The sequence below is a fragment of the Triturus cristatus genome, chromosome 11 (assembly GCF_964204655.1).
Source record: "Triturus cristatus chromosome 11, aTriCri1.1, whole genome shotgun sequence".
Lineage (NCBI taxonomy): Eukaryota > Metazoa > Chordata > Amphibia > Caudata > Salamandridae > Triturus > Triturus cristatus.
In genome coordinates, this window is record NC_140594.1 from 368,323,162 (window position 1) to 368,346,721 (window position 23,560).

Below are 23,560 nucleotides of genomic sequence, written 5' to 3' on the forward strand. Positions count from 1 at the left end.
CTTTTCCCTTTTCCCGTCAGTCCCATCGCTTCCTCACTCACCTCAGTCCCTTCGGCTCATCTCTATCCCCAGTCCCTTCCGTTGTTCGCGTCCCTCATTCTCTTCTAACCCGCCGTACTTCCCTCGGTCTAATTCCCTCCTCAGTACCTCTGTCCTAAGTTCTTTACCCCCCCCCCCCCCCTTCTCTCCGTTCGTTTTTCTATAAAACCGCCACCCCTCACCCGCCTTTCCCTTCGTCTCTCCAATTATGTATGTATTTCTAATTTTCATCAAGTTTGCCTCGACCCCAGCTCCGTCAGTTTCCCCATCTGTCGCCATCGTCACCCTTTCTCCCCATCTCCATCCTGTCTTCCCGTCCCTGACATCTTGTTCATAAGTCTTACAATACATTTTCCTGTTCTTTTTCTTGGGAAGCTTGCTCATATAAATTCCATCTTCCCTCCTCCTTACCCACCCCCCCCCCCACCCCCCTCTTTCCGCTCCTTTGTTGTTTTTTTATTATATATTTTAGCGCGCACCACCACCGTCGAAGTGTACCTTGGCGCGTAAAAGCTCTCCACCCACCTAAGTGGTACTCATTTTATGGAGCTCGGAAGGGTGAAAGGCTGAGTAAGGCTGTTAGCGCTCTGATCAGTAAACGTCCGGCTTCGCGTGCGTCCGTGCAACGGGCGCGCGCTGACACCGCAAAGATTCCTTTACTCCCTGCCTCCTCCTCTCCCCTCCATCCCCTCCTCCGAGCACCCCTATACTTTATCTATTGATAATGGATCGGAATGAATCGTTCTCGCTACTCACCCTCTCATTTAAAAAAAGACAAATGGAAAAGTTTGCAGTCCCAGCAAAGCTGAGAGAAGCTTCCACCCTGAGCAGAGATCTCCCTCTCAGCAGAAAGCGGAGAAGAGCCTCAGTCCTGGCAGACTGCAGCTCGGGGAGCCCGGCCCGGCCGTCCATTAAAGGAGCGCCCTGCGCTGCTAATGCAGAAGAGATCGCTGAGAACTCATCGAGAGCTTTTATCCATTTAACCATCTTTAATATTTTACGTTGACAGAAAGAGAAATCAATGTCATGTTTATGGCCCTGCGTTTATGGGGGGATCCGGCGATGATTCGCAGGCACAGCAGCTGTGGATGGGGCGAGAGGGCAGGGAGGCTGGCGTAGGGACGACAGAGTTAGGGAAGGCGATAGAGGAGAGAGCTGTGGAGGGAGAGCTGGGAGGTGGAGGAGAGAGATGGAAAGTTCGTGGGAGAAGGTATGGTGTAGAGAGAAAATACATTAAAGCAGGTGCTGTAGAATAAAGGGCAAAACCGCTATTTAGGGAAAGGCAGAGTCGAGATGAGTGTGATCACAGGAAGGGGATAAGACACAGGGTGAGTAAAGTGAAAACAGGCAGAAACTAATAGGAAGCAGTATTCACTGCAGTTACAGGCAACTAACCAGTGCATGGATCAATCAGCATGGTTCTCTTCACACATCAACTAATGCGCTAGTTAACCAACCAACATTCTTCAATCATATTAAATAATCAGGATATATAGCAACAAAGACGCCTTTCATTCAACATGTCAAGCAAGTAACATCCACCATAGCAATATGTAAGCCATCCAACTAACATGGCAATCATCCGATTAACACACATCAACTGAGCAACATGCCAACTAGCTAAACATAGCAGCAAATATGCTCAAACTCTTCACACCAATTATGAATTTACTAACCCTGACACATCAACCAAGAGAGGAAGCAGATGTACCAGCTAACTTACCAATCATCACAACAGCCAGCATACTGCTTAACTAAAATGTCAGTCAATAAACATGTCTTTCATTTAACATGGCATGGCAAATAAAATGATGGTCTCACCCATCAAGGTTGCTATCAATGAACATTCAACACAGTCTGGAAATCAGTGGACTTGCTAATCAGTTTATCAGTGTCAGCCCAGTAGGTAACTTGCCAATCTGCTAAACAAAAATAGCCTTATTTTCAAACCAACATGAAGTCGACAGTCACAGAGCAGACAACTGCCTACCAGCCCACAACTCCAGCAACTAACTAGTATGCTAACCTACTGATCAAGAAGCTATCAACACAAGTAACAAACTAGTCCACATTCACCCCAAAATGCAAATGAAAGACCATCAAAGTAATACATCAGTACTTAAAATAACCAATGAACATGTTGAGCAACATTTCAATCTATTATCCAACATAACAATCAATCAGCTCATCAAACCACCAAACAGCCAGCAAGCCCACTAACTGAATAAATGTTTACAAACCAACAAAGAAGTAAATGTATGGCCATAACACAGTTAATCAATATCTCATTCAACACAGCACCCATTAGCCACTCAATCAACTATTCAGCCTACTAGCAAATTACACAACTGACCAATAAACAATCGAAGCACCATCCGCCTGAGAGTGATGGCAATCTTTCGGACATAGCCTCTTTTCTCAGAATGGTGCATTATTTTCTGTCATTTCCAAACCTCAATGATTTGATCTCCTGAAACATCTAGCATGTCTGTTCTTTCGATTTACTCTTTCCAGCAACATTTATAGCTGAGAAGGAGGTTGTCAATATGTGACTTGTCTAACCAATGCAAGAAAAAAAGAAAAGGTTTGTCCGACAGTCAGTCTGCAGCAATTTAAGAATGTTTTAACCTGTAGCAAACAACCGGCGCATGGGAGGGTGGGGGGTATGCGCCATATTTTTATCTTGTTCTCGCCCTCCCTATTTTCCATCATATTACACTTAAGACTGCTTCATAATCATCCTTAAACTGAAAATGTGTATTTAAAACTTTATTCTAGTCTCTCATAGAGATTTCTAATGTGATTGTTTTCCTGGTAAAATTAAATAAACACTTAAACTTAGGCAGCCAAGAGGCAGCTTGAGGGTCAACTAGCAATCAAGATTAAATATAGAGAAATGTGAGGATGATAATCTCAGACTATAATCTCTTGGGGAAATATTTAGTTTTGTGTGTCTGAACCTAGTCTTATGAGGATCAGGACAACAAACACCGTGGCATAATCTATCACACTAAACAAAACACCAAGTACCCTAAAAATACACGCACTTAAGACCGACAACATACTAAGCAGTCATCAAATAACGAAAATATAACCATGAAAAATGTAACCATCTAAATGACCAAATAAACTGAAGAACCAGTAGAACCAATTTACTACCTACTTAAGCAATCCCGAGGACTGGCAACAAATGCAAAAATATGAATACACACCCACAAACCGGCTTATGCAATCAGCCACAGGACCATGCTAATTAACACAACTCATCAACACAAAGATCAGTACACCAACCGGAATAGAAATCAGAAAAAAGACCAAATATGAGCAACAGATAATTCACCAATCAAAAATGGTAAAACACTTAGGCCCTGATTACGCTCGAGACGGAATTACGGGTTTGGTTTTATTGCATTAGGACAAAAACGCAGGACATCAATACATGACCAAGAGTTACCCAGCAGACCGACTGACCCGCACATCCATCAAACCAGATGCATAAACCAGAGTAAGAGTCAAATAATAAAACAAATCAACATCCACATTGCTGAACCAGGATTGTAAACATATAACAGCCTAACCAACCTCCTAGCAACAGTAAAACTGACTTACGAACAAAAATCCCTAAACCAAAAATCTAACCTGTATATCAAATAAACAGGCAAACTACAAACCAATTTAACACCCAAACCGTTTGCACAATAGCCAAGAAACACACGCAACCAACATACCATCTATGGAAAAAAAAAAACTAAAACAAATGCCCCAATCAACAATCAGTCAACACAATAACAAAATCAGCATAGCAGACAAGAAAACAACCAAGCACGCCAACCATATAGATGATAACCATGCAAAACCCCCAATACATTATCCACTATGTCAAACAAAACCGAAGGTGTAAACCGTTTTCAATATGCACAATACCATTAAATGTGTAGACATTAACTACAGCAACACACTATCCAATTGCACATGACAAATGCTCACTTTCTACTGAACATCGCTGACAGCAAATAACTAAGGCACCCAGTCCACATGTCTCTAATTAAATCGACTAACGGCCATACATATCCGCCAATCGTTGCAACACCCAACTATGCTTGTACAATGATTTTTTGAAAGCCATACTAATCTCTCATACTCATCAACCAAACCGATATTAACGAAACATGCACCATCCCATACAGACACCAAACTTGATTAGATAACTCACCTCACCTTACATGCTCTGGTAAAACATAAAACCAACTCTACATACCCCATCAAACCTTACATGTGCCAAACTAACAAATGCCAGAAGTACCAACCAACCAAAAAAATGTAAACCCTCTCTATTTGTAAGCTGCACTGGATGTGCCAAACATAGGGCCAACTACTGTGCACACTTATGTGGTTACACTTGCCAACCTACCCCATTTACTTGGATCGCCAATGACATTTCAGGACTGTGGGCCTGATTCACAGAGGTAAAATACATATGTGCATATTTACTCATGTGTATACTTACTCCTACACCTAGGTATAATTCTCCAATGTTTTGCTATTCACCATTTCTGTGTGGAGATTTACACTTAGGATTAGTAAGCATTCACCCATTTGGAAGATTAAACTTGGAGTATGAAGAGAAGACGAGTCTTGGAGGATTGTTCAAGTAGGGGGTCGGACTAGTGGTTCTAAGTAAAGACTGAACAGTGGATCCAAGGTGCCAGATAGACTTTATATTCAAGGACCGAAAGGAGAAGCCATTTTAGTTGGCGCTCAAGGAAGCATTTTTAGTTAGGCGTTCGACAGTAGATGTTTTTATTAGCGACACTTGTGCATTATCTATCATTTAAAATGAGTATTGTATATCTTAATTCCTTGCATACAGCAATAATCCATTTGAAATTATAAATCTCCTCTACCTCTGCGCTCACCGTACCACTCTCCAACGCACCCTCCCAAATACAGCCCTACTCTGCTGTCTTGCTGCCAGCCCTTCTTTCTTGGGAGTTTATGCCTTAGACACCTACTTCCTTTTCTTCTCATCCTTTTTGTCTCTCACCCACTCATTCCCTCGTAGTTCCTTTTAATTTCTACTGTACATGCTGGCCCTTCTTAGTTTGGTCCTGTAAAAGGTCCTGTATCTCTTCTCTATTCCTCGTGCCTACTACCAACTTTCTCTCTCCCCTTCAGTCTCTGTCTGGCCTACTCCTTCAGCTCTCTTCCCTTCTCCTTCAGCTCTCTCCCTCGTCTCCTCTCCACGAGCTCACATTCTAGTGTCACCTTCCCCTCAGACACTCTGATTACCTCACATGCTATGAAGAGAAGAAAAAAACAAAACCTCAAACCACTTTTTGAAACCATCAGCACAGGCGGCTGCTCGAGTTTCTCTCTGGGTCCAGCATCCCTGCTGTTGTTATGGAAACTCTTCTCCTAATCAATGCAGCCGGTATTTTTGTAGCAAGGGATGGAGAGTATGGGACGGGCAGAGTGAGTGAGAGTCAGAGGGAGGGATGCTGAGAGCACTCCTGCCTCCGGCACCCCTCCCCTCCCGCTCTCAAGGGGGATTTGAAGCCTGTAGTAATTCTTGCAGCCCGTGATGCAGCAGAGGGCGGGCAGGGAGGACCATGAGAAGTGATTCCTGGAGCCCAGCTTTGCAGGACACAGGGGTTGCCCTCCGAGCCTCCTGATGACCCTATCGAGTCTGCAGCTGCAGAAGTCTGCACCTGTACTGCCACAGTGCTGGGCTGATGCTGCGCCCAGCTGTGTGCCTTTGTCCTTCCAAAGAGCCCGGGAGCTTCGGTACAGGTCGTGAATGTAGAAGGCACATCGACAGCCCGCCCAGTAGCCACCATGACTTGACCTCGCATGGAAAAGTTTGTTGCACCAAACTTCAGGAGCTCTCCCAGCTATGGGGATCCAATTGTGGTTTGCTCCCCTTTCTATAAATCGATAAATCCACCCTATGGTGCAAAGTTCGAGCCATACTGAACAGATTGGAGGTTGGCCGAGTCCTCTTCATTTTCCTCTGGGAGCCTTCGCAGACGAGGTAGCGTGGAAGTCAGCACGATTCTCCTAGTCCTACGGGAGTCTTACTCTACGAGCCAGCGACCTCCAGGATTCAGAAGGGACCTCAGGAGATGGGACTCCAACTCCTGGTAATTTGGGAAGATTAGTCCCTCTCTCCACTTAATTCCAAGAACAAGCCAGAATCTTTGTCCCCCGATAGCAGAGTGGGGTGACTCGCATGTCCGTCGTGCAAACCCGCACCCCGAGGGACGCTGGCCGACCATGGGGATCCAGGGCATGGAACTCTGTGCGGTGGCTGTGGTCATTGTCCTCTTCTTCGCCGTCCTCAAACAGTTTGGGATTTTGGAGCCCATGTCTATGGAAGGTAATTTAATGCTTTGCATGAAGCCATGCCTTAAGACGTTCATGGGGAGCTGAGAAGACCCCAGTCAGGCAAACACCTTCACCTGTTAGTCCGTCCACTTCCCCAGAATATCCTGTGTCCAGGAAGTGTATTGCCCGTGGCAGTTAAGGAAGGAAGGGGTGCTGCCCCGGGACATTGCATCCCCAGGGACCCCCTCTAAGCATGTCCCACCAGTATGCATCATCCTGCACCTGGGATAAGATGAAACCTGTTTTAACTAAAGCACATTTCTTGCATTGAGTTCATTTATATTTCTCATACATCAATACAGGAACCAAGGAAGAAATCTGTGGTAATTGGAAAATTGTTGTGTGGTGCAGAATGCTAAATAACACACAGTTAACAAAATAACCACGCTCTTAAGACCTTGGCGTACAATAGTTCTCAACCCACCAACGGTACAAAGAATTTGTTGGAAAACTCGACATGACAAAGACAACTTTTCGTGTTTATTGTATACGATGCCTTTAACTCCGTGGTGAAAGCGTCAGAGTCTTCGTGCCTTCACTTTGGCACCAAAGTCGATGACAGCGGTGTGGGTGTGTCTGAGCGTGTGCAAGGGCAGAGGGCTTGGCTCTCGCCATTGATGGTTGGAAGGTCGGAAGCGGTCTGTATAGGGTTAGAGGTCTCGGCTCACTTCAGCACCATGGCCAGCGGAGTGTGTCATGGCGGGGGAGGTGCGCTTAGGCTCGTGTTTTTGCCTCAGTATAAGAGTCTGGAACAGCGTTGCTGTGTGTTAGGGCGTAGGGTTCGCATTATGCAGGGATGGCTCGCTTCAGGACCAGGGACCGCGATCTGTAAGGGGTTTTAGAGAAGAGGGCCCGGATATCTAAAATGAGCCCTTGGGGGCACCGTATTTCAGCACCAGAGTGAGTTAAAGCTGTGTGTGTGAGTTTGTGGCTGTGCGGGCGCGTCTGTTTGTGGATAGTCGGCAGGGTTCTCTAATGTGACAGCTGAAGGGGCCCCATAGTCTCCCTTGAGAGCCGAAGTGCGTGCGCACGGCTCCACTGGTCTTTCTGTGTGGAGATAACTGTGGTAGCGGGATTAACTGCAGGTGGGGATGGCACGCTTCAGCACCAGAGGCTCCGCATTCTCGCCTCAGAGGCAGGGTGTCCCAGAGCACCGGGAGCGGACAAGCGCTATGTAGCTGAGGGTGGAGAGTCGTCAAGGTCGGGGCTCACCTTCGTCGGCGAGGCTGACTGGAGTGGTGCCCTATCTTCTGGTAATCACCAGAGCGCAGCGGTGTAGATGTGTCCGTGTGTGGGGGTGTTAGGGAAGAGGGATCATGTATATGCTGTGTGTCTAGAGGGGTACCGTATATCTTCAGTTCGAGAGTCGGGGACAGCGGGTGTTTGCGGGTAGGCGAACAATATATGTCTGTGTGATGTTAATGCGGTCACTATCAACCAAAATAGGCAAATAAACAACCCTGGAACATTTCGATGTACCAGCCCCATATGCCCCCTTGCGTGTCACACCCTAGCCAAGAGGGCTCCACGGACGTTGGGGGAGGAAGGACATCTTCCCCCAAGTATTTCGTTTATGAAAATGGATAAAACAATGTAATGCACCGATAATGTTCCCACTGTTGGGCATGTTTTCGGCAGCAGCTTTCAGAGTCTCCAGGGTGTGGAGGACCCATGAGAACTATTTTCCACAGTAGCCAATCCTGTGTGTTTGTAAACAAAATTATGTGCTGCTCCCTCAGTGGTACTTGGAGGGCTGTCTGGGGTGGGGTTCCCTACAGCTCTGAAAGCATTACCCTGTTTTTCAGCTCCCCCAGGGGGACCGTGCTGGGGGCTGGGTGGGGCAGTGGATGCTGATGCGGGCCCACAAATGCACGTGGGGCTATCAAAGCAAACGAATCGACTTTTTGCAGGGGTTGCTACAGATAAACACGTTTCCTTCTTCCGCACCAGAGACAGTGACGTGTGCGTGGAGGGTGCAGAGTGCAGTGGTGAGAGTTGGAATCTTGCCTTCTGAAGCATGTAATGAACACGATAGGTAGCCAATTGTTCCGATCACAAACCAGGGAGAAGACTCCTTGTGTGTATGTATATACATCCAAGGGTGTCTACGTGTGTACAACAGAAGGCAAGCAACTCGGTTGGCATACCAAGCCCCACCAGTATTCCTAAGTAAAGGGATGCTTACCACAACACACTCTAATCGGCAGTGGTCGTTGCATAGCCTAGAGGTCAGGCTGTTTACGCCCGGTGTCTCTCTTGATGTGCACTGGCATATTTGCCGCCCACTCGACCATTTTTGAAGGATCTCGTCGTATGAGACACATCTTTCTTCAGGTTTAGGAGCAATCCGTGCCTTTTGCACATGAAAATGTCCATACTGTTTTTGTAAGGTGGGTATTGTAGGATAAAGTGTCCCTACCACTCAGGACACACTGCTGGCAGATTATGTGCTCTTTCGCTTTCAGCTATGTTTGCTGGTTTCTGCTTCTTGACAACTAGCTTGGTGAGTGATGGTGCTTTGCGTTTTTGCCCACAGGTAAGTGCTCTCCGAGTGCACATTTTCCTGCATGAAATCTGTAACCGTCTATCTGGTTTAATTGCCGTCTATTTTGTAGTGCTTCGTTAATATCTTTTCTTCGTCATTGGGCATTCCTTCTCTTGCCAATCATCTTCTCTGTCAGGATTTTGTATGCTGATGCTGTCTGGGGACCGCTGAGCTGTGGCAGTTGGACAGTAACTTCGTGATTTTCTGTAGGGTTAAGCTAAGCCATGCAGGTGTCACATTCTTCATTGTAAGTCTGTGCTTTGGGGCATTAAGTGGCCAAGAGAATCTCGGCAGTTCTGCTCTCCACTCATCACGTGGTAGTTTCTGTGGCGACACACACTAAGGCACTTCTTACAAGTCGCACAATTTCACTCCGCGCCATGACATAGAGTAGAATTCCGCCACCCGAAACCACAAGTCACTCAAGTTTGCAGTCGGCGTTTCTGCAACCATATTGCTCCCTCGAATGGGCAAAAGGCACAGTAAAGTTTCCAGTATTTCACAGTCCATGCAGTTATTCCCCGATCCGGGGCAAAAAGTCAGAATAGATGGGATTTGATGCATTGATATCCAAACCAATGTCCAGTCACCTCGTAATGAGGGCCCACGTGTTTGGATCTGTGTATGTGGGGGTCATGAGGCTCAGTCATCATAGTGTTTCCAAAGTCACTTTGTGTGAATGTCTGTGTATTCATTAGTATTTGCCAGTGTGGGTGCTGGCCATAAATCTAGTTCTGCGTGGAAGTACTTGGAGAATCCTCAGTGTCTTCCCCAGCATCATGGCTACCACGTGTTTTTGTGTGAGTCCCCATCTGTATGGTTTCAGAGGGGGTCAGTGTTCTGGCCGAAGATGGAGTGTACTGCATATGTGCATATCTCTATATATCTCTGGGTATATTGGTATCTCTGAGTTAATATGTATCTCTGTCTTTTGTGTTTACTTATCAATTTTTACTCTATGTAAGCCTGTGTATTTGTGTTGTATAATTCAACAATTACTTAGCCTCCTACTGCTGATGTAGTGTCGTTTGAAGTTGTCCACTGCAATGTGTGACCTTAGTTCAGTCAGACATAATGCATTACAAGATGTAAGCTGCCAGCTGCTGCCTATTTGACATCATGGTGGTGTGTTGTTCTGTGTGAGTGAGTGAAGTGGTAGTCAGAAAATATAGTGTTCTCTTAATACATGTGAACGGTATCATGACTCCAATTTGGGATCATCGTATATTGTATCATGGTATATAATGTGCATTGTATGGTTTGGGCCATGTCATGGAGTGTCTAATTAGTTTGAAGAGTAGATTATTCTTCCTAAACAGGCCTCTGCAAAACCAGGAACAAGAGGAGTTACCGGCTGCACTTACAGCATCTCATGTTCATCCCCTCAATTCAACATTCTACATTACATCACAATACAGCTGATGACATAAGATATTAACATTAAGGTAGACTATGAGGGACATGCTTTTAACTCTTATTTTAACTCAATTGCTACATACCTCCATTACAACACATCCCCTCCCCATATAATAACAAAAACACAAAATAAAATAGATACTTAAATCATAGAACTTTCTATACACAAGATACACATTTAAATCGATGATGGTTGCTCGATTACCCCGTCTAAACACCCTGCAATCCTAATACTTGTACCGCAATATAGATAAAGTTAAACGTAATATCATACCTTACCACAAACATAGTCTTTCAATTTCACAGGTATTTATATTCTTTTTCGCAATCTACTCTTTCTCAAACCCTGATGTGGAGGATAAGGGTTTATCGCTCCCAATATGTTGTCCCCCCTCTCTGACCCTGAGGTGGAGGGCAAAGATTATTAATTTCTAGCACGCTGTTCCCACACCTTGGTAACCTCCATCTGTCTCATTCATATCTCACTCATTCATATCCAGTGCTTCCATGTCACAACCTGTTTATTTGTTCCCATTTTCCACCTCCTCATCCGGCCTCTGTGAATTATCCAAATCCAGAAGCCACTCATACTGATTCGAATAAGCAACACTGTCACCATCTTTGGTAATGTTCAAATTGACCTTATAAAAAGTAACTTAAATGCCGCACTTTACCATCACTTAGTTGGACTAAGTTACACAGCACTTTTTTTAAAGGGGAAAAATACTTCCCTTTGTTTTTTATACATCCTCCGGGTCTCTTAATTCTTACCCAGTCTTCAACTTGTGTATTTACATGTTTGCATTTGGTTTTCCTGTCAAAATAATCTTTCCATTCATTCTGAGACTTGGAAAAATTCTCCTTCACTACTGTAGGTGTCCAATTACTAATTTTAGATCCAGGCATTCATTCAGCATTGTCTTTCATAACAGGAATCGTTCCTGTCATAGTTTCAGATGGGCTGAAGCCAGCAGACGTAAAAGGTGATACCCTATAGGCCTACCCAGTTCTCCACACTTTCTTGGCCCAACACAAATTTGTTTCTTTAACGAACTGTAAAGTGTATTTTCAGCAGTCTATTTAAGCGCTCCATTCCCAGCAGGATATTAGACAGATGTAGTGTTATGTACAATGCTATTCCTCCTCAAATAAGTCTTGAACACCTCTGAAAAGAATGGAGGCCCATTGTCAGTCAGAATCACACTGGGTATCCCTTCTCTTAAAAATATTTGTCCCTAAATTTTACTACAACCTGGGAATCTACCCTAGACACCATTTCTATATCTGGACATTTTGCCAAGTGGTCAATTAACACAATTATTTACTTAGACACATATCCATCTTGAACCAGACCCAAAATGTCCAAAGTTTTCTCTCCCAAGGCATCTCTTCATTTTAAGGGACATAGGGAAGGCTTTATTGTGACTAGTGACTTTTCAGAATTGTTACATAACACGTATTACATAGCCTTCCTTTCTATAGCTAAATCTAAACCGGGCCACCACTACAAGTACTTGACCCTGTTTTTAATTTTGGATATCCCTAAATGTCCCTCATGACATAAATGTAATACTTTTTCTCTGACACATTTCAGGGAAATTACTCTACTACAACGTAGTATCCTGTGTTTTTCCATGGAAAGTTCATTTCTTAACTCCTAGTGCACTTGTAACTCTTCTCCAACATCCTTCTCGGAGGGCCAGCCATTCTGTATCCACTCTTTGATTTATTGTAATACTTCATCCTCATCCATCGCCTTCTTCCACTCCTCTTCTCTTATGCCATCCACACACTCATCAATTTCAGCCACACAGCATTTCTCCAAATCATCATGTGGCATATTTTTCATGGGAAGAGGCATTCTACTCAATTCTGTTTTTGACTACTGGCCCATAGCACCCTTTGTAATCTAGCAACTTTATTGACATACGGGTTAAATGCGGAGAATCATTCAACAAACTTTTAGTTGTGATCACTTCGAGGAATAACCTTTGATCCCCTTATATACGCCCTAAAATGTTCCAAACCCCACACACATGCCTGTGCCTTTCTTTCGATTACAGCATATTTCTCTTCTGTAAGAGTCCGAGATCTTGAAGTAAATGCCATTTTATGTTTGTTACTGTTTCCATCAAATTGCGTTAACACCGCACCCTGACCCTTGCACCTAGCGTCCGTGCTTACTACTGACCTTAACTTATGGTCAAAACTGTAGTGTCAGTGCACAACAAATTACACATTTAATTTCTTTGAATGCTTCTTGACATTCCTTTTTCCACAGGAAATCACATTTGTTTTTCAATAAATGCCTGACCAGGAACATTTAGTTGAAAATTCATTACTCAAACGTGGAGTACAATTCCACCATCCCCAAAAATATTCTCGCCTCATCTTTGTTAGATGAGGTGGAAGCACTTTTTATTGCTTCAACCAAAGATCTTTTGGTTTAACCTCATTTCTACCTATCTCATGGCCCAAATAGGTTACCGTTCTTCTTGCAAATATGCACCTCACATACTCTGCAGTTAACCCTTTAGCCTGCAAAATGTTTAACACTTTTCTAGGTTTGGAATCATGCTCCTCTTTAATTTTTCCTATTACCCGGATATCATCCTGAAAGAACATCCCATTTTTTAAAATTCTTAAGCAATTTGAGAAACATCGCCACTGCCAATGCCAATCCAAAAGGTACCCTGACAAACTGAAAGCAACCAAATGATGTAATGAATGCTGTTAACCGGTGGCTCTCAGGATTTAAGGGTAACTAATGGTATGCAGCAGTTAAATCTATAGTCGTAAACCATTGAATATCCTATGTTGCCGAGAACATTAAATTAATTCTGGGTAGCGGAAAGTGGTCCAGAATATTCCTTTTCATGTCTCTAGGGGCAATGCATAATCAAAGTTTGCATTAGCGCGTCATGCTGTTACTAATGGAGCAACCCAATCTGAAGATTCTGCTGACCTTATTATGCCAGCTTCTTGTAGCTTGTTTAATTCTTTCTGGATTGACTTGCTGGGACCATACCAGAGTCGGTGGTGAAGTGATCCTGTGAACAGTCGCTCAACCAAACTGGCAGCCACAATAGAGACTTAACTCTGGCCCCTGATGAATGAAGGACCCAGACGGGGGTTGCCCACCTGGTCAACGAGTCAGCCACCTGACCAGGTGAGTGTAGGTGTTGGCCTGCCCCCATCACTTCACTGCGGAGTTCTATGCTTTCTGGGCTCCGCGGGACCTGCCGGCAGCAGGGACCTAGGCCACGTTGCCTGGCACTGGTGCGGCACCGGTGCGGCTGTGCTCGAGAGCAGGCCCAGCCTTGCCCCTACTGGTGAATCCTGACACCGGGCTGGCCGCAGGCCTCATCACGCGGTCTGTGCTCACACAGCATAGAGAGAGACCAGGTAGGCTGAGGGGGACACCTGTTCGACTCCCTGCGGCCTGACAGACTGAGGTATGTGGCCTTTGAAGAGTGGTTGGAAGCTGCCCCCACTCCCACCTGGAGTCGTTTTTTGCGGTCTCGGGAACGGGCTCCATCCCCCACTCTGCAGGGGGCCCGCACAAATAACCAGCCTGTTCCTGCTGACGGCCACCAATTATCCCACCAGACTGCTCTTGGGCCAATAAATTGGCGGCTGCCATAAACTGGGGGACTGATGCCAGCCAGAGACCTGTCAGTCTGCCCTGGGTGTTTATGCTTGCGGCCGTCCTGGTCTGACATGCCTGGCCCTCTGCGTCCTCACCTACATAGTGGCACCACACCTGCCAACGTGTTTGATGAGGACTGAAGCTCTTTCTTTGCTGGGACAGGGGTGGCCCTGCATGGTGGCCCTTGGACCCCAGGGGTGCAGATGCCACAGGCTGAGGAGCCAGACACCACTCAGGCATCCCCTCACTGTATATATCCTTTTCTGGCTGACTGGTCTTCTCTAGTCTGGTGCCCCTAACTTTCTATAGAGCTGGCGCCTGCACCTGCATTTTGTTGGAGACCTGACCCCTCCGGAATATATGTTGGACTCTTGATGGTCACCCCAGGTACCAGGGAGGCAGAGGTGAGATTGGCGATACTAGGGGTCCCCTTAGCTCTGGATATCTGCGGCAGACCCCCTGATCTCAGTGCCGGGTTTGGGTGCCTGGTTCTCTGCAAGGGACACACTCTTCACCCAAGCAGGCCCTTCTCCTGTGGCCGCGCTACCCCTCTCTCTTAAGTGATGTAGTTGTCCCAAGATGCAGAAATGCCTTCCCAATGAAATTTCAAAAAGGACGCCACCCTCAAGGACCTGTTTGCCAAGCTCCTGCTGAGGAGAGTGGACCAGTAAGGGGAGACACATGTGGCTGCACCCGCTCCCGCGGAGGTCCGGGCATCAGGGTCTTGGACTGAAGCTGCACCAGTAACAAGAGAATTCTTAGAGCCTTATTTAGGACCCTCCAAGACAATTTCGCTGCCCTCTAGAATGATATTGTGGCTGATGTTTAGGATATCAGGTGGAACATGGCAGAAACGGGTCGACTTTCTGGAGCAAAAGACCACATCTCGTTAGGAAGAGTATGTTGGAACGTCTGGATCTGTTCTCAAGATTCTCTAGCTCAGTGATACTCTAAGTACGGCCCGTATAGTGACCACTGATCGCCTGGATCCCTTTTGGCCACCTCTATGATTAAGTGGTAGCCAGCAAATCCTCATCATTGCAATTGCTGCCATGATCCTGATTTAGCAACGTATTTGGGGTCGGTTTGGTCTGGCTCCGTCTTTGCCTTGTTCCCAAATGGAGCTCCCTGACTTCACTACACCAAATGGCAGAACTGATGCAAGCTGGCACTGATGGCATGGAACCACAACTGTTTGTGCACCCTGTTCCCAGGTGGGTAACTTGTTCACTGTATTGTTTACTGTTTCTCCCCTTTGTTCTCTTTTCCTGTTGGCTCTCCGGCACCAAAACACAGCAGCCCCCTAACAGCTTAATGCGTTGGACATGGATAGAGCGGAGTATGTCCTGTTACGAACAAAATAAACTTACTAAGCAGGTAGTAACAAAGCAGGGAAATTGTTAGCCCCACCGCCTTTGAACCCATGCCGTCCTGCAGAGGGTGGGGAAACTCACATGTTCGGACGGTTGCATAGTCCACCAGGACGAGCTAATCGCTAAAGACTTTGAATGCTTCTATGCTCCTCTTTATACAGTGGAGGAGATAGAATTGGGAGATGCGGCCTCATACCTGGTGCAAGTCCCTCTAGCACATATCCCCCAGGAATGATGCGACCAAATTGGATGGCAATATTTCCATGGTGGAGGTCCTTATGGCCATACAGCGTCTCCAGCTGAGCAAAGCTCCCGGAGCAGTCTGGTATGGTGCTGACCTTTGGGACAGTACTAGCGCCCATATTTGTGTGCCTTTATAATACATTTAGCACTACAGGCACACTGACTGACACCATGAAATTGGCCACTACAACAATGATCTCCATACCCGGTAAACACCCAGCACTGTACTCCTCCTATAGGCCAATTTCCTTTCTTAACTTGGACGCCAAGCTTTTTACTGGCATCCTGTTATACCATCTGGCACCTATATGTAAAGCTTGGTGGACCCTGATCAGACTGTATTTATACCAGAAAGAGAATGTAGTGATGGTACAAAACATAGGTCACTTTCTAGACAAGGCACATCGCTCTCAGATTCTGACCTTTCTCCTTTCCATCGGCGTGGAGAAGGCGTTTGACCAGATTCACTGGCTGTATATGCGCCTGGTGTTGGATTGGTTTGGTCGGCGCCCAAGCCCCCGACAGTGGATCCAGTGTGGCTATGTGTCCCCTAGGGCTCCGGTGAGGGTGAACTGCACCCTCTCTCAGCCTTTTAACATTTGTTGAGGCATGCGTCAGGGCTGCCCCTTGTCTCCATTGCTTTTTACCCTCTATATGGAGCCCTTTGCTGAACGGTTTCGTGGACACTAATCCATCACAGGCATCCTAATTGGCAGCAGGGAGCACAAAACAGTCTTGTGTGCTGATGATGTTCTGCTAGTCTTATCAAATCCATTGTACGCAGTCCCTGCAGTAATGCAAGAACTGACACTGTTCTGTAGAGCTTCGAGCTTTTAGACAAACCTGCAAAAATCCACAGCACTCATCCTTACTGTCCAGAGGCAGATCAAGCACTTCTGGAAAACCATTTGCCTGGGCCACCCAGGGGATGGCCTACCTAGGGTTACAGCTCTATCCCACCCCTGATTGTACTGCTGAACATAACTACGCAGCACTCCTAATTACTGCTTGTTCTGACTTGTCTAAATGGAAGGGGCATGACCTCCTCTGGCTGGGCCGCCAGGCCGCAGTCAAAATGACACCTCTCCCTAAAATCTTATATGTCATGCAAACGCTGCCCTTACAACCATCACCTCATGTACTTGCCAAGATCCAACGTCTTATAGAAGACTTCATTTGGCGAGGCAAGAAGGCCCGTTAGGGGAGGAAGCAAGCCTACCTCCTGCAATCGGAGGGTGGGTTTAGAATCTCATATTTATTGCAAAACTACCGGGTGGCCCAGTTGCGCTACATTGTGCAATGGTCCAGGCCTACTAGGAAAAGGCATTGGTGCTTCGTGGACCAGGCCATGGCTGGTATCCATATCTGGAAAGTGTCCTGGCTACCACGAAACCACAGACCGGCAGGTCCTTATAAATTGCTGGTTCTCCAAGCTACAATGGGGTTGTGGGATTATGTACAAATCACAAAGAAGCTATCTACTCCTATATCCCCCTCCCCCAAACATCTATCATAGGGAATCCAGACTTCTCTCCCATGCTATGTGGCTCTGTGTTTCTCCACTGGCAAGAGGCCAATTGCAAGAGAATAGGGGACTTCTTTGATGAGGATGAACTTCCTGTAGATCCAAACTGCATAACGGCGCTCACCTGAGGCCTCGTGGCAATGTACTAAAATCCATCACTGGGTCTCCCACCCTCTGATTCTCCCTCAGTCTAGTAGGCCTCTTACTCCCTTTGAGAAATGGCTCTTTACACGCACAATTGGCAAACGCCTACACTTGGATCTCTGTGGTGTTAACACACCTTCCACCCCTGCTAAATCGCCTGCACAGTGATGCTGGGAGGAGGAATATGGATGCACATTTGCCACTAAGGAATAGAGTGACATCCTCCACCATGCACTTGCCTCTGCCTGCAATACCTCCAGCAAGGAGATGTTTCTCAAAATTGCCCATTATTGGTACTATACTCCAGCGAGAGTTGTCCAGTGGAAGAGAGGCAGCGATGGTGCTTGCTGGCGTTGCAGTAGTCAATTGGGGACTCTCACCCATATTCTCTGGCACTGCTCCAAGATACAATCCTTTTGGGTGGAGGTTCCGGCAGTGGTGGATGAGATGTTCGATACTGACATTACCTGCTTCCCGGGTTACATCCTACTGGGTCTTCCGAATTCCTTGACGTATCCCCTTCAAATCTGCAAAGGAATTACCCATTACCCTATTGCATGGGGGCACCAAGCAGGTTCTTTTTGCCTGCTGGGGCTCCGACCGAGTCCTGATAACCATAGATTGGCTCCATAAACTATGGGAACCAATGGGTATGGAGAAATTGACTGCCCCTGTGACTAACACCTTACCGCTGTTTGATAAGAGCTAGGGTCCCTGTTTAGGATACCGGAACCCTGATTGACTCATGGTATGCATGCCCTTCCAATGATTATCCCCCCTTCTTCACATGTGAGTGAGACTCACCGTGTGGATGTCCTTCACTGACTCGCCCTGTCTGGACCCTCCATCCCCCCCCGGTCCTCCCTTTGACTCCACCCTCATCCACCGAATCCCCACCCCGTGATCTCCTTGATTGTTAACCTGTCTTGGTTCATGCATGCCCACCGGCCGATGGTTGTAGGTGGGATTGTTGTATACTATGTTTAAAATTAATAAACCGGTTTAAACCATATAATTTACCCTGTGTTCACCTATAGTGCCAGAAAATACTCAAGCAAATTCTTCTATTATCTTTTTCTCATCATCCTCATTACTTTGGACTACCATAATAGGATCGGCACTATTGGGATTCCAAAAATGATATCAAGTTTCCATTGGTTCCACCACCGCAACACTAAAGGACCAGCTTTGGCAGCGTAAAATTTACATTCCGCCTCACAGTTGTTTAAAAACGAACATCAGTTTTCTATAACCAATGAGAATGATGGATTCTCCCGTAAAGCTTTTTGGAGCAATATCCGGTGAATCTAATTTGTTTACCAAAACTGGCATAAATTTCTCTTCCCACACTTTTTCATTGACTATGGAATACAGTGAACCCGAATCATCAGTAACAATAATAGTCACCCCTCCCATAGATCTTTCACATTTGGGTTTCTTTTTCTCACTATCAACACTCCAGACTTCAGAGTCCGAACCCACACACTACACACACACACATTGGTATTTTTTTCATCAGTGTCTTGTGAAATAGAGCTCGAGTCCTCTTCTGAACCCACACTTAACACACATATGTTGGCATCATCATTATCAGTATCTTGTGAAAAAGAGCTTGAATCCTCTTCTAGTACCTTTACTGATGCCTTCCTATAATTCTTACTGTTTCTCCTACATACTTTCTGAAAATGCCCTACAATCCCACATCAAGAACATTTTTGATTACGGACTGGACCTTTTTTGTCATTGGCAAAATGCCCAGGGAGGCCACATACCTGGCCTGAAGCAATATGTGATGTACAATTTAACAAACCAGTGGATGAAACTAGTTGACCAAAAGCTGCTTTATGTATCTTTATTTTTAATATTTAGGAAAAATAATAGAATGGGCCTAAATATAAAGAGCGGACTCTGGCTGCACACAGATGTATTTTTCTCTCACCTCATGTTATTGGCTCCTTAGTGTATCCTTAGGTTTTTCCGGAAGTGATTCCATTGGAAGGCAAGAGGGTTTTTTTCCATTTAAAAAGTGTTTGTCACATTCAGTTCTTTATCTCCTATATACATTCTTTACAGAACACAATCCTTGTTGCTACCAGTTTTTTCCCTTGTTTTATTTTGGATCCCAGTATTCTTCTCCCCATCCTTTTCTTGCCCAGGTGACCTCGACATACCAATCTTCAGAAGTGCCCAATGCCCCGGATCTTGAAGGAGCCCATGGGCTGCTGGTTGCCCAGTCTGTCTAGAAGGAGCCCATGGGCTGCTGGTTGCCCAGTCTGTCACAGGGATGTCCACGTGCAGGTTCCTCTGGCACAGCATAAGCAGGCTGTTTTCGAAGGGAGTCAGAGAAAGAGCTCCTAAAGAGGCCTACCTGAACACAAGAGCATACAGTGCGGGCCGCAGAGAATCCTCTTCCTGCGCCGTGTGTGCTCAAGAACAGAAATAAAACAGCATAGTTAGGTGGGCCTGAAACACTGCTTCGCAAATATGCTACTACTAGGCTTCATAAAAAAAACCAGTAATAAACTTTTTGTCCACTCCACTCCGCACACGCACACCTCGTATATGTTTTGCGCCATGGCTTATTTGGCACAGAACATGCTAGAGAGAGGGTGACACTGCAATTACTTGCAGCACCAGCTGTTTATAGAAAGCACAACAACTTGTATGAACTGGAGTCTACAGAGGCAGACCTGTAAGAATCCAGGTACCTTACAGTAAAGGGACAGAAATCGGACGCCCCGGGGAAAAGTGCAAAGCTAAGTGGAGATACGAGACAGTAGGACCAGTACTTGATTTATAAAACAAACAAAAGTGTCAGAGCCCTTATCAGGAGGCCTCTGCAGATTGCAACACGGATTGTCCCTGCCAGGGCTGCCAACAACAGTACGTACATAATAACTATCCATCACATTCCTACAAATGTGATCATTCTGACTATTCCAGGCCCCCAAAGCTATAAGAAGGACTTGGGAGGCAGGCATTCGTCATTTTTAATGTATATTGAACTAATGAACAACTGTTGTTCTAATTTCTAACTTATTCAAACAGCACCACCATGTGGCAGACTGTCATATGTGCTGGTGTTAACAATTAAGTGATGGTGGGGAGTACCTTGAACCACCGACACAAATTAAACATTGAGTAAGACCTGTATACAAGTACTTGTACGTTAAAGAGACCATGCCACTACCCTACTCGTTGTGTAAAGCGGGAGCTCGGTGAATAGTGCAGCACTACAGACACAGCAGAGAATCACACTAAGCATTATTGAAAAATCTGGATCCTACAGTGTTCACCAATCGCCAAACCGATATCAAATGTCTCCGAGACTTGTTTGAATTATGAGGCTGACTTACACTTCGCCTCATAAAGTTATCAGGAATGAAATCAGTATACTGAGGCACATGCGCTGTGAGGACGGGGCACTGGTTCGATACCAGGAAGGTTCATAGCTAGAACTCCAGCTCTCCTGTTCAGAGGGCACAAGTCATACTATGTGCCTATGACTGGGGTGGCCTCATGGGTAGATATAGGGTGGCAGCATGGATTAAGAGTGCACTCTTACAATGGGCAAGTTCAAAGCTTGGACAGATGGATCAACTCAGTGCTGCTGCCCGTGGCACGGATGTGACCAATTGATGTTGTTGCAGTACCACGCTATTGCACGGAGCTGAGGTTAATGTGGCTGGAGTGACCAGTACCACAGTAGTGGTCGCCTCGCAATGGCTGGCTTTGCTGCTTCCTCAGTTGAATTTGGACTCCTTGTGTATTCCAAGAAGCGCGTCAGTGTCCTGTCTCTGTAACTACTTTTTGTCACTTCCCGCTCCTCGATGTGAGTGCTTGCTCCTTTTGGGCCCTATTTGCTCATGACCCATTGTGAGTGAGCAATCGCCACTCAAAATGGGACATTCCTCCAACACCTCCATGCCCATTGCTTTAACTCCCCTCCCCTGCAAGCAAGCTGCTAGGTGATTTCAGCAGAAACGGCGATTGGCAGTTCAACAACAATACTGCGTGGATATTGTGGACCACTTGTGCTTGAACCACGAGTCGTGCAAACGCACCCCTGTCCCTACCTTGTGCTGCCACTGCAGAGGCGCAACAGAACTTAACTGTGAGTGTCTCGCGCTAGACCAGAGACTTCACCACCTCCTGGTCATAAATCACACGGCCTTTTATTCAAATGCCCGCCCATCACAAAGTGTGAGCCAGTCCCCATCTGCCACCAATAGTAACACAAGGATTTCTAGAGTGAGTTTCGGTGCAGAACTCCATCACCTGGCCCTCAACCAACAGAAAAACAAGAAGGGTGAGCTCGCATAGCTAGATTGGATGATCTCTTTTGACAGGCAAGAAAAAAATAGACATACCCATGAGACATGCTTCTGTTAGAGGTGTCTACTTTCAGTGTCGTACCACTCCCTGTAAGCATGCTCTCATTGTAGACCACGCTCACTTGTTCATGCTGGTGCCCGAGCACTCTTTCAGAGTAAGCCCACAACTGCTGCACAATCAAATTGTGTAAACATGACTCAACATGTGGGCAGAGCCAAAGAACCTCTCTAGTGATGCTCACTTAATTGGCAACAGCTGCACTGTCAAGTAAGACCATAGAAAGGGGTTTCCAATTTGCATCACTCATCGCTGTAACTTCTTGCACATTGTCAGACAAAAGAAGCGAGAAGGTGTATTCCCAAAATGATTGCAAATTGCGAAAGTATCAATGGTTTGCAAACACTCCATGGACACAAACCATTGAAAGGCTTCAGGCTACCAATGTAAGTCTATACATATCCACAAGGAGGAAGGTGGGTGCTCTGCGGCATGCTGTATTGAAGTATGGCACAGAAGCCCCGGCTCCTCTCCGCCCATATTGGTCATTGGCTTGTATCCTTGTCCTTCGCAAATGCTGGCTTCTGATTCATTTATAGGCTTGTGAGTCCCTCCTTGTCTTAATTTGTTAACCCCCATGAGGACTGGCCCTTTTACTTCAGTTGGTACACTGTTTGTCTTTTTTTAGTCTGTAAGCACTATTTTCTTTCATGAGTTTCTCCTACTGCAGGCAGGACATGTTTTCCTGCAACATTCAGCTCGCCATGCATGCTATCACTTTCCAAACAGCCCCTGACAATGGCGGCCGCTTCTTTGAATAGGTCTCGCATTTACAAGAGTTTGAGCCATTGGCATTGTAAATGACAAAGCCTTTTATTTATGTGTTAATTAGCAAAACAGATAAATAAAACGCATCGTCATTTACAATACCAATAGCTTAAACTCTTGCTAATGCAAGACCTATTGTATTGCAAATGCTTGTTTAGTGGAAGTTGCAGGCATCAGAGGAAGCAGAAAGATGTCCCATTGACCACCACATGCTTCCAAAATTACATTCTCCAGTATTGGGGTGTCTTTCATAGCTTCACATGCTTGAATATTCCCCGTCGTCGAAGTGGGAGTCCCACGGTACATAAAAAGCAATAAGCCTCATGTATATAAATATACACATAAATATATATATAAGAATAAAATACATAAATAAATAAACATTATATATTTTAAAATAACATATCAAGTCAAAAGTACCATAGGATAACATTGACACATAGGAATGCATTGAAAAAGAAATCACTTTACTGACATATCCATGTCGTTTTTATAGTCCAAACTCCAGCCAATCAGGCGCAAACACCCTCTAGAATCTTCTCCTCAGAGGCTCAGGCCCTCAGATTTTCTACTGCACGTCATGTGAAGGGAGTCTCCCTGAGCTCTGCTCAGTTTTTTTCTCTGGTTTGGATTTCTTCAACTTATCCTCATGTCTTCAAGTAAGAAGTCTCATTTCCGTCCCTGTGCTTCTTGTGGGAAGTTAAGACTTTTTTCTGAGGACCCTCATGAAAAATGTATTTACTGCCTTTACCCCGACCATAAGGTGGGCAACTGTAAAATCTGTAGAACTTTTTCACAAAAGACTCTAAAGGACAGAGAGGGTCACCTCCTTCTGTGGCTCCAAAAATTGAAGGACGCAGATAATCCTCTCTCTGATGTCGAAAGTGTGGCTTCTGCTCACGCCGGAGTCTCTTCCAATCGTAGTAGTGTACATGATTTGCCCTCTCCCTTTCTAAAAAAAGAGAAAGCTTCACCTCTTGGGAGTTTCTAAGGTGCCAGTACATTCTGCTACTGCGTCAACGCCCCCGAGATCTCACTCTCAGGTGTCTGTGACTCCTTCAGCGCATGTTTCTACTCAAAAA

The 23,560-nt window shown here is 45.7% G+C and overlaps 1 protein-coding gene across 3 annotated transcripts in view; it reads left to right on the forward strand.

Annotated features, from left to right (window-relative positions):
- KCNIP3 (potassium voltage-gated channel interacting protein 3) overlaps positions 1–23,560 on the forward strand; it is a 592,826-nt gene that overhangs the window by 234,382 nt on the left and 334,884 nt on the right. Inside the window, exon 1 of one of the 3 annotated variants that reach the window (XM_085634142.1) lies at positions 5,653–6,415. The exons of the other annotated variants lie outside the window; for them this stretch is intronic. Coding sequence (XP_085490268.1) covers positions 6,313–6,415 — 103 coding nt within the window. The 5' untranslated portion in view covers positions 5,653–6,312. Of the gene's footprint in view, positions 1–5,652; positions 6,416–23,560 lie in introns of those variants that run through there. 3 annotated transcript variants of the gene reach the window in all.